Source organism: Brachyhypopomus gauderio, chromosome 1 (assembly GCF_052324685.1).
Source record: "Brachyhypopomus gauderio isolate BG-103 chromosome 1, BGAUD_0.2, whole genome shotgun sequence".
Lineage (NCBI taxonomy): Eukaryota > Metazoa > Chordata > Actinopteri > Gymnotiformes > Hypopomidae > Brachyhypopomus > Brachyhypopomus gauderio.
Window position 1 is genome coordinate 26,732,006 of NC_135211.1, and position 12,052 is coordinate 26,744,057.

At 46.7% G+C, this 12,052-nt stretch overlaps 1 protein-coding gene across 3 annotated transcripts in view; it reads right to left on the reverse strand.

Annotated features, from left to right (window-relative positions):
* The window catches only part of cdk18 (cyclin dependent kinase 18), a 38,249-nt gene that overhangs the window by 13,374 nt on the left and 12,823 nt on the right, over positions 1-12,052 (reverse strand). The window contains exon 1 of one of the 3 annotated variants that reach the window (XR_013130959.1): positions 2,686-3,403. Coding sequence is in view for 2 of the 3 variants with exons in the window: in XM_077006470.1 (XP_076862585.1) it covers positions 2,686-3,112 (427 nt within the window). In the remaining variant the exon portion in view is untranslated. Of the gene's footprint in view, positions 1-2,685; positions 3,404-11,122; positions 11,260-12,052 lie in introns of those variants that run through there. The other 2 variants (XM_077006479.1, XM_077006470.1) reach the window with 2 other exon arrangements.

The following is a 12,052-nucleotide window of genomic DNA, read 5'->3' on the forward strand; positions in this document are numbered from 1 at the left end:
ATATGAGTCCAGTGAGAAACGTCATGTTTGTTTACTTTAACATCACTCTCTTCAGGTGGAGACTGCCTTCTGCCTCACAGTCCTGTTTTGGGCATGGCAGTCCCATCACTGCAGTCTGCATCTCGGTCCTGTTACTGCTGACTCCGCCCCCACTCACCTGGCTCTAACGGCACCTGCTAAATCAGCCCCGTTGTCCTTGGACACCCCTTGTTCTAATATTCAAGAGCTAATAAACTCCCAGCTGAGCTCTACTGAATGGAATGTTTGTGTCAGTTTTAAGTTCGTTTTGTTATTTGCTCTTTGCTATTGAACCTGTTTGCATTCAGATTAAGCATGTAGTGGTTTTACAAACGCACATGTACAGGTCCTTACATGGCAAATGTCTGTTCACCATGACGACAGATATGGGTCACTTACAGACTACAGTGTGAACAGTCAAGAACTGAGCAATAAGGCTTGTAATGTGAATTTAGCCCTTGCCCCTGGAAACTCAGTCTTTACTGTATGTTTATATATGAATTAATTACTGGCCTTTTGTGTGTTAGAAATGTTCTGGCAATCTAAGGATCAGCTCCTAAATGTGTGTGTAAATACAGCAGTATAAAAGTGCTTTTAACAGGGATGGTGCTGACATTTAAAAACCCACGTTAATCGCTGTTTAAATGGACACAGTGGCATGGGAGTTGTAGGGACCCAGTGATTTAAATGCACACAAACGCTTGTGCAAAAACCCTAGCTGGGGAAATGAATCACCTGGATTCTAACTGGATGCTAACAAGATAATAACAGGATAATAACATGATAATAACAGGATAATAACCATATAGGCCAACAGAGCAAACAAACTAACAACCAAAACAATGGCAACAAAAACAAAAACATTCGGTAATGAGAGATGCCAGAATGGAACATAAGTGACACCAGGAAGAAGACTCAACGGTTCTACACGTGTGTCCTTCACGTGTGTCCTTCACGTGTGAGTGGTAGATCAGATCAGCGCTAAAGTTTCACAAAAAATGATACATTCATCATTTGTACAGAAACTATGTCCCCTGTAATAAATGTAATTATTTGTCCAACCAACACACACACACACACACACACACACACACACACACACACACACACACACACACACACACACACACACACACAACACAACACACACACACACACACTTACACCTTTTGCTCTGAGCCTACTGAGAGGAATTAAGCTGAGCTGCCAGGAGGCCGAACCACCCTGGTGGTGTTGCCAAACAGGTGGTGCTCTTCTGAACAGAACATGGGTTAGGAGAGTCGCTCAAGCAAGCATGTCAATGAAACCTGAGCACAAACCCAAATTCTGCCAACCATGAGTCATTCAGAGGCTGAACTGCTCCATTTGCACCAAAAGCTGCCGGCCATTCTGTGACCGGGCCCCTTCTTTCGCTCACTGGTTCAGTGAGAATCGCTAACGTTACTCCTGCTCCAGCACACCACCTTGAACCGTATCATACACAACATATTGAATACTTTCTTGCCTCACTAGAAGGAGGCCAGTGATTCAGTAAACTAGAGCCATCTCATGCATAACTCCAGAAATGAAGGTAAACCACAAAGTCCTCACAAGCACAAGGCAGGAGGGCATTTGGAATTCCCCCACACACTTACTCTGCACCAGATCTGGCCAGAGCCACCTGCTGTGGTCTGCATTTTGGATGACATCTTTGTATCAGGTGGTAATGAAGCCAAACACCTGCTAGACCTGGATGCAGTGCTGAGACATCTGGAAGACTTTGGCTTAAGACTTCAGAAGGGAATTTTTTTGAAGACTTGTTAGAATACCTCAGACACAACCTCTATGCTGGACTGCACAAAATCTCCTAAGAAAGTGAGGATGATACCTTCTAACACGGCTCAGCCCACGTTACATCTGGCTTCATTAGTTAGTAGAGAAGGTTGAGCCGTGGTATGGGAACCGACAAGAACAGGTCCACATACCACACTGTGCAGGTGGGAATGAGTGCAAAACAGGTCATTGTTTCAAAAAACAAAGGAGCAAGTAGTAGCATCCCAGCAACTCCTGACTCACCACAACCCTCGTGCTGAATCACTGACATATACACCACTTGGCACCTGTTCTGTTCTCTTCCATATGCGACCCATCGATGAGGGGAAATTCAGTGGCGTTGCTGGACAGAACAGTGTCTAAATTGAGCAAGAAGCGCAAAGTCTACAGTGAAAAAGTTGCGTCAGTATCTGTAGATAGAAATGTCCTCTCCTGGCCCACTACTACTGGCTCATGGTTCTGTTCAGCTGGCAGAGAGATCTTCTCTCAGAGGAAGCATACGATTACACTGTTTACTACACAACGCTGCTCTTTACCCTGTACTCATGTGCTCGTTTGACTAGCCAATCCCTGCAGATCACACAAACGCAAACAGGGTACTGTGGAGGCCTGCCGCTTTACTCTAATGCGGCGTTTAACTGTGACGTCAGCCCAACCGATACCACAACACCAGACATGACAAAACTAATAATCGTGGTACAGAATGGGGATTTGTTGGGATTGTGGGGTGCCTGTTAGGGGGTGGGTTGTAGGTCATAGTTAACCACGTTTACTCTAGAGTCCTTGATGCGCCACACGCATGTAACCAAACATTCTGCATATGAAATCTGTAGCCCACAGCTATCGGAGACTTACTGGAATCATCAATGAGATGAGCCACAGGCAAGTAGCTGTCATTCTTGCCAACAAGGTCAAAGAATGACAGGCCAGGCCTTGCTTCAGACCCAGACCTGGGTACGTGGAACTCTACACACAATTCATGATCTTGCTGGTCAACAATGAGGACATGCATTCCTAGTAGCGGTAGATGTACACCGAGTGGCCTGAGGTGAGAATACTGGACTCTACTACTCAAGAAAATACTGTTTATTTCTGGAGATGTCTGAGACATTGTCAGTATTGATGAACCATAGTTCACAACCTTAAGGAGAGTCACTCCAGGCCAATTCAGTCTGTCCCACAACATCTTGCTACTGGTGAGCTCAGAGAACAGTTTATGCAGGCAAGCCACCTCTAACGTCAGACAGTGGCTGTGCTTCTGTGCATCACCAGCTGGACTCATTCCTCCTCCATACTGGTCTCCAGTCCGCAACACAAGGCTGTCTGGCAGTGGCCCTTTCTGCAAACTCCAGTTCCACACAGATCTGCTAGAATCCAGTGCGGCTTTAACAGCGCACGACGACACTCGGGGATTACACGTCCTGCAGGGAGAAGCCTGGCTGGGCAGAGGCGGCCTGTGCTCACACAGCGCTTGTCCTGGAGTTGAGGGAGATGGTAGCCTGGAGCGGTTTCCACTTCACAACCAGGACCGGTAACACGAGCTGTGGGCACCGTGGGTGACGCCACTTATATTATCCAGAGCAGCTGAAGTGTCAGGCGGAAGGAACCAGAAAACCTAGGGGTGACATTACATTCACTACCACCTCAGAAGAGCATGCAACCATATTTAAACACAGAAAACCAAGCTGTGTCTCACTTACTGACAGAAAATGTAAGTAAATATTAATTTTATGTAAATATTCATAGTAAAGCACATTTAAATGAACATGTGTTGACCAAAGTACTATTAAACTGTGGTAGGTAGCTCCATATTACCTGTGTACAGATGAAGACAATTGCATACACATGTTTATTCACAGATCTATAACCACATGCAAATATACAGAGCATTCAGAGTTCCGGTTGGAGGTCAGGTGTGTTTGTCACTGTATTCACTACAAATGTTGCTAGGATTAGGTTGGAATCCAGAGGCCATTGTTAGAGTATCCATCGTCCCCATGGTACATGGGTATAGAGTATCCATGTAGCCCAGTGTGAAGCTCTGGTCAGGGGGATGAGAGTGATGTGAGATGACAGGTGGACTCACAAGGTGCACAGAGAAGGTGTGAAGGGTACAAGATTGCTCCACAAAGGGTGAGGGCAATGTTCCAGAGACCATCTCCTACAGAAGGAGAGGGAAGTGTGATAGAGAGAGTCACCTTCTGAAGCACAGGGCTGTGTGACAGAGACGTGGTCAGGAGGGTGGATGCATGTCCTGTCTGTCCTGCTGGACCACTGGCTCTGGGTACCTCGCTACAGATCCTGTGTACCTACCCAGTTCCTTCTCTCACAACTCCTGCATGCAAACCTCCCAAAATTCACTGAAACCACAGAGTTCAGAAGAGATGGGCTGAACTGTGTCTTGTTCATGCAGTGGGCTTGTTGTGAATAAAAGATAACCCTGTCAACTGGCTCAAAGTTCTGGGGCAGCCTATCACATGCTGTTTGAAGTTTACTTTTTATCAGTAAGAGAAAATGTTATTCATTCATATAAAACACTGGTGCCAATCCAAATACTTGGAGATCTGCCTCATTGCAGAGTTAATCCACAATACACCTGATCCAGTTATTCAGTAGCTTCTGAATACTGAAGACAAGCTCCTTGGAGCGACACCTGCCAGGTGGGAGATCACCGAGGCTGGAACTGAGGTACTTCTGCTCAAATTGAATGGAAGCCACAGTTCCTTTATTCAGCATATTGTGGCGCTACACACTTACACGGTTTCTGCTTGGTGGGAAAAACACTTCTGGTTTCTAGCCATGTCATTGAATGTACATGCATGAGAAGAAAATTGTTTACCCGTTTCTTCATGTTTTTCTTAACACAACATAAAATCCTTTCACAGTAAGTTCAGTAATTCATCAGTGTGCGGTGAAGTGTAGGACTCTAGTGAAACATCACAGTGGATTGTACTGCGTTTAAGGAATCATTTCTGTATTTTCTTGTTTTTGTGTTATTATCAGGTGTTTCGTTGGTCTGAAATAAGACCACAAAGGAAACACTAATGCCTCTTCATTATCTTTCACCACGAGCCTTCAACACACGATGGGACCGTGGAGGATGCTGTCACCTTCTCTTCCCTCATCTCCTCTCCCCTCACCTCCTCTCCTCCTTCCCTCCCCTCTCCTCCTCCTCCTCTCCTCCTCTTCCCTTATCTCCTCTCCCCTCACTTCCTCTCCTCTCCCCCCTCCTTCCCTCCCCTCCCCTCCTCTCTCCTCCTCTCCCTTCTCCTCCTCCTCTCCCCTCACCTCCTCTCCTCCTCTCCCCTCTGCTCTTCCCCTCCCCTCCTCTCCCCTCTACTCTTCCCCTCCTCTCCTCTCCCCTCTCCTCCTCCCCCTCCTCTCCTCTCCCCTCCTCCTCCCCCTCCCCTCCTCCCCTCCCCTCCTCTCCCCTCTCCTCCCCTCATTTCCCCTTGTCTCCTCTCCCTTACCTCCCAACAGTGCTCAGCTCTGCAGAGCCCCTTTGTTTGATGACATCGAAGAGCTCCATTAACCAGCCAAATAATGCAGATGATTCACCCATTCTCTCTGCCGTGACTGGACGATTCACCCATTCTCTCCACCGTGATTGGATGATTCAGGTATTAAGGGTGGCCTAGCTCCCAAAATATCCCAACCCTTATTAATGTAGTGATTTGTTTTGATTGGTGGTTATTAGAAATGGGAAATACTATTATTTAGTCTACCAAAGAGAAGCAGTCCAGGTGCACGTCCACAAATCACTAGAACAGGACACATTACTGTTTGCTAAGCTGAAGAATAATCAGATTTATGAGTGATCGGTCCTGATTGCATGACTCTATACAAACCCTATCAGTGTGTGAGCTGCGTAATGTCTGCTGCGTGCTACCTACCCTGTGGAAGGTAGCGATGGCCGACCTGCAGGTGCCATTCTTATCTGTTTTGGTTTCTCGCTCTGATCAGTGGAGTTCCCGTTTCATTGTCAGGCTTCGCGAATCCCAGCGTGTCTTTGATGTTAAAATGGATTCTGCCATTTAATTGCCAGTTGCCATGGCAACGGGGACAGTTAACAAAGGCAACAGCGGGACCTGGGTAACAACAGAGTTGTTCAGTCTCTCAGGTAGCCATCTGAATCATCAATATTTATATCTCCTCCCCTCTGTCATTCGAGCTGTAATTCAGCGCCATCACCCCACACAGCTCAGCCCCTATGCTTGATTTAAGCCTTTTGTGTTGTCTCTCTCTTGAATGATCTGTTTATCTAGTCTGTTGCGTACACATACAGCTGACCTTTCCTGACCTTTCCTGACCTTTCGCTGGTGAGACAGCTTCTCTTAACCAGCCAGAATGTCGTTGTAGTGTCTTAGACAATCTCCTCTGAATCGAGGACTTGCTCCATGTCCCTAAACATTTTCATGGTGGAGAGAGAGAGAGGAGGAGAGAAACAGAGAGAGAGGAGAAGAGAGGGGAGGAGAAGAGAGAGAAGCTGGAGATTGCTCCATGGTGTCTCGTTGATATTCAGAAGTTGCACACGGAGCGCTGTAGATCAGCTCTTTACTCATGCCTGACACAAAGGGTGAGAAAGAGAGAAAGAGACAGATAGGAGGAGGAAAGAGAGGAGGAGGAAGATAGAGAGAGAGAGAGAGAGAGAGGGAGGGAGGGAGGGAGCCGAGAGAGGGGCATCTTCATTTGCTGATTTGAAAAGCAGAGTCCCTATCCAGGCTCATCATTTAAATATCACAGCAGCAGCACACGCTTTGATCTCCCTGGTGGTAATTGGGGTCATCACAGACGAGCCATCTCTTTCCCTCTCTCTCCCTCTCTCTCTCTCTCTCTCCCTCTCTCCCCCTCATTCTCCTCTCTCCCCTTTGTCTCTCTCTGTTCCTCTCTCCCTCTCTCTTTATCTATTCACTCCCTATCTCCCTCTTTCTCTCTGTCCCTCTTCATCTGTATCTCTCTTTCTCTCTCTCCCTCTCTATCTTTCTCCCACTCTCTCAGCTGCAAACTGTCATAGCTCCTTTATCTTCACACCCCTGCTTCCTTACTACCCAGTTGTTTCTCCAGACTTAGACAGAGACGCAAACACAATCACACACTTGCAGCTCTCCAGAACCCTGTTATAGACAGCAGTGCCACACGCCTCAACACCCATCACTGACACTTGTTTATCAAGCCAATAGGAGTAGGAGGAAAGATCTGGGACCAGCTTCCCCTTGAATCTGTTCATACTATATTAATAGTCTGGAAGGCCAGAAACTGATACCAGATCAGCAGTCTACCTCTGTGAGAAGTTGGCAGGATATAACCCAGAATGCGCGTCTAGCTGTGAGCAGTGGAACACCTTGCTGGAGACAGCAGACGGCCTACTCAGAAAAGGACAATCCAATAACTGGGCCATAGTGAAAGTCAATTTTATATATATATATATATCTTCTGTCTGAGCCCTGGGGTAAGCGATGGAACGGGGGAGAGAGAGAGTGAGAGAGAGAGAGAAAGAGAGAGAGGGAGAGGGAGAGAGGAAGAAAGAGAGAGAGCTGTGTTGAGGAGAGATTGGACTGCTGTTATGAGTTATAAATGTGAAGTTAATATTTGCGATTTTAAGAGCTCTACTGTCCATAGTACCAACCACAGGGATGGGCCTTGTGATCCAAAATATTATTGGTTAGGGTTCATGATTGGGGTGCAGATGTTTTCTGAGTGTCATGTCTATAAATTCTGTAAAGCACTTTGAGTTGCATGAATACATGAAAGGTGCTATACAAATAAAAAATATTATTATTATTATTATTATTATTATTCTGCTTGGAGCCTGGCTTGTGCTTGCATGTGTACAGAACCGTAAGGAGAGAGGTGGAGGAGACCCTGATGGAATAAAGAGGTAATGCAGTGAAGCGGTAGCAGCATGTCCTGTGAAGCTCTGAAACTGGTGGATTTGGTGTGAGGATAGAGAGAGATGAGAGAGAAAGAGAGAGAGATGAGAGGGAAAGAGAGTGAGAGAGAAAGACAGAGTGATGAGAGAGAAAGGAGAAAGTCTCAGAGAAGGGAGTGCTATCGTCAGCTCGACACCACCGTTTGGCTTTGGATGAGTGTGTGTGTGTGTGTGTGTGTGTGTGTGTGTGTGTGTGTGTGTGTGTGTGTGTGTGTGTGCGCGTGTGTGTGTGTGTGTGTGTGTGTGTGTGTGTGTGTGTGTGTGTGTGTGTGTGTGTGTGTGTGCGTGTGTGTGGTGTACGTTTTTAGCATTTTGTGAGGACTGAATGAGCCATGAGCCACAGCTCATTATAGGGGTTATCATGGTGTTGTAGATGTGGGGACACTGCTTGCCTGGAGTTTTTGAAATCAGGCTTACATTTAGTTACATATAGCACTACAGTCGCAGTAACACAGATATCATAGAAAAAAATTCACAAAAATACTAATATAAAACTGTGTGTGTGTGTTTGCCCTATTTCTAGGTAGTCATGGGACTTGCACCTGTTCTCTGCTGGGACAGCTGAATTTGTTTCTCAGTCCCATCACGAGGAAGAGTGGTGAAACACATTCTAAAGACCTCAGTCCACTTTGGCTATCCTGAGTAGATCACGTTAAAGCCATGTTGACTGAACTAGCCTTTGCATCCATGTGGGCGTCACAGGTCATCAGGGCCTCATCGTGGAGGACAGCCCCTGACTGGAGGCCTGGCCTAGAGGAACCCAGTCCCTGGAGAGGCAGGTGACCCTGCTCCAATCAGCCCGTGTTTACCCACGGAGCGTCTCCCCCTGGGATTTGAGTACAGAAATGAGGAAGTCCCTCTGACAGAGAGTGAAGTGAGAATTACAGCTGTGGTGGTGCTACAGGTAATCTCAGTGGCCTCTGTGGAATAATCCCACATTGATTTTGGCCTTTTAATCCCACATTGATTTGAGGGAATAGCCCTGAATGTGTACGGCTCAGACTGTCAGTTACACCTTGTGAAGACTTCTGGGACACAAATGACTAGTTAGGCAGGTAATGTTTCTCCATAGAAATGTGATTAATGTTGGTACACAGAAGACTAATTGTACGCGTGGTCTTGAGATACATTTTTGTACAGATGAATATCTTGCGTTTTTTCCTTAGCAGGAATTTGTTTAATCTTGGTTTGAGTGTATTTATTGGTTACAAGAGCCATTTGCTGCTATAGGTTTGGAGAATTGTGCCTCCTCTGTTTGAGCTGTTGGGTGCAGGAACATTTCATTCACGTCTGGCCAAAGGGCTTAATAGCACTCCACAACAGCTGGTAATTACTGCAATACGCACGAGAGAGACACAACCTGACACACCCGGGCATGTTTTCCTCTAGAACACACATTAAGTCTCCTGTGATGGGGGGTTGACCATTCAGGCCCTGTGATCTGATACAGAACTCCTAACTTTGTGTGTCCAGATTTGTACTGGCAAACTAAGTTATTTCTTAGTAAAATATCCCTCTCCCTCTCAATGAAAGAGTCATTTCAAAGGCAGTACCATTAAGGATGTCTTACATCTTACTGGAGATAAAGAAACACTTGTTAAAGTAATAGGCTACAACATTTGCATAATTGCTCAGTCATGAGTTTTGCTCTGTGGAGATTTGCTGTGTTGCACCATGAACTAGCTGAGAATCACAAGTGTAATGAGAATTTCAGCAGAAAACACACTGGCGTTCTCTAAAGCGGATCCTGCTGCAACCTGATCCAGAAGCAACACAAACCTCGTGGTAATTGAGTTCTGATAATCTAGCGTCGACGGGGGAACGAATTGAACTGACGTGTCTCATATCCAAGGTCATCCTGTGTCTCCACTTTCCTGCTTCCTCTCTGACCCACGGTCTCCACAGCCTTCTCCTCCATGTCTGGTGTGGGGCTTAATTTACAGCTCGGAGATAGGAGAGAATAATAATACAGAGGAGGCAGCGGTAGAGGAGGCCCTCCCCTCCCTCCAGTGCCTCCCCCACCCACACCCCATCCTCCTCCAGCTGTCTCTGTCAGTGCTGCCTCTCTAGGGGCGAGGAGCGAAGGCAGAAGCTGGCCATCTCTTGCAGCCAATCAGAGCAGTGCTTTGTCACGGGGGTTGCGGGGGAGGGGGTGGGTCTCGGGCCATGGGCTGACAGCTGAGGAACCAGAACAGTCCCCGAACAAATGTTCCATTCAGAATGTCTGCCCGGCCCAAATCCCAGTGCAATTCTAAACTGTGGCTGGGAGAAATGCACTGCCTGGTGTCAGCGCTCACCAGAATGTAGGTGGAACGACTGGTTTCATATTAACATGATGGAACTCCATGAGATACTTTGTAGTTTTGATGATGATTTGGAGGGGGGGGGGGGGGGGGGGGGGTCTGGGTTGGGAAAATTGAGAGGATAAATAAAAACAGAGTCTAAATCATTATCTATTTCAGGATGTTATACAAACTACATGACAGAGTGGGCACATTTATCCCAATCAATACCACATGACACTGTGGGCTAGCCAATTGATTTGAATTCAAGTTGGCTTTTTATCACTCAAGATTACAGGCGTGAACAAGGCCCCTGCAGTTCTTTAATCCTGTCCTTACACCAGGCCCCATCTCTCCCCGAAAATAATTTGATTTAGTACTGGCTGGCTGAATGAAGGTAGTCGGCAGGAGCAGATGGTGGCAGACCTGCTGCCCCGTTATCTCTGCATTAATAATCCAGAGCCCTCGCCTACAGCCCTGGTGTGTGTGCACAGGGAGGACGTACTGAAGGGAATCGGGTCAGGCGTTTGTTCCTTCCTCGTTTCCCTCAGACCTGCTCTGACCCCTGGGGCCGTCCACGCCAGCCCCGGCGCCAGGTCAGCACAATTTGCTTCTCCGTTGCACTTTTCCATCTCTGTGAAAGATTACCGGACTGGCAGGAGTGTGCTCTCCCATCTCCATTACAAACAGAGCGAGAACAGTAGGTGTGAGCTCTCAAACGGCTGACAGCACGAGACCCTAGACTAGACAGATTATTACGTATTAAATCAGGAAATGGATTCACCTGAAAAAGATCAGAATGGTGGCTGCAAACCATGAAGTATAGTGTGTAATTACATGGGGCATTAGTAGGGTCTAATTTTAGAGTGGGAGATTCAGTATAAACAGAGCGTTAAAGTGTGAACTTTGATCTCACATGGTGAGAAATAATCAAGCCTTGCATCCAGAAAACAAAAGCGGTTTTGACACTGTGGGATTAGGATGTCCAAACCGAATGTTTTAGTCATTTAATTCCAGCCTCGGTTGACAGGGATTGGCTGTGAAAGGGAGATTAAGCTAGTTTGGTTCAAAGTGCTCTTACCCTCATTCCGACGAATGTTAAGCTGGTTTATCTGCTCGGTGAACTCGTTCTCCTCGATTGTCTCCGTCCTTGGCACAGACAGGGAGAAGCGACGTTTGAAGTTCTTCATTTTGTTCATCTCGTTGGACCCCAGGCTCCTGAGGACAAGGGAGACAAAGGCGTTTGGTTTGGCTGCCGCCGTTCTGCAGGTCCTGAGGGGCGGCACGCTCACATGTTCTGCACAGCTCTGTTTCCACCACCCTGGAAGGCTCGTCAGAAACACTCGTGCTTTTGCCTGATGCCTTTTCTAGCAAATATTCACGCGAATGAAAAACGGAGACATGCAGTGATACAGAGATGTTTTTCGCTGGAAGTTGAGTTTTGACACTTTCATTATTGGGCTTTTGGTTCGCAGCAGAGGTCAAACGTGGCCTTTGATTAAGATCTTTAGTCTTAGACATGAAACGATTTAGAAAGAGTTTCTCTTTCTCCTCCACCTTCCTTCTGGTTTTCACCCCCCAGTGACATGTTGTGCTGCAGTGAAGAGTGACATTACCCGTTGCTAGGGATCTCTACGGAGGCTGCTTAATTCGGAGCGTGAGCCGTGCCATCTGCGTAAGTAATTATTCTGAAATCAAACCAGGAAGTGAAGGTAATGCCCTTTATTGCCAATTAGTGTCACGTAACTGCAGTAAAGTATGTAGCATAACTCTTGTTTTAAATGACTTCTGTTCCCCCAGTTACTCCCTGAAACGCATAAAACACAACAATGCCGCGTGATTTGCATTTCTTCTCTCACCCTCCCCCACTGTCTCCTCCTCTTTGATCTCCTCCTACCCTCCCATTCTCTCTCTCTCCGTCATATCTCCTGTTTTTTCTACATATCTACAGAAGACTTCACTAGTCTCACAAGGCAGTGACCTCATCATATGGATGAAGACACTACCAGTA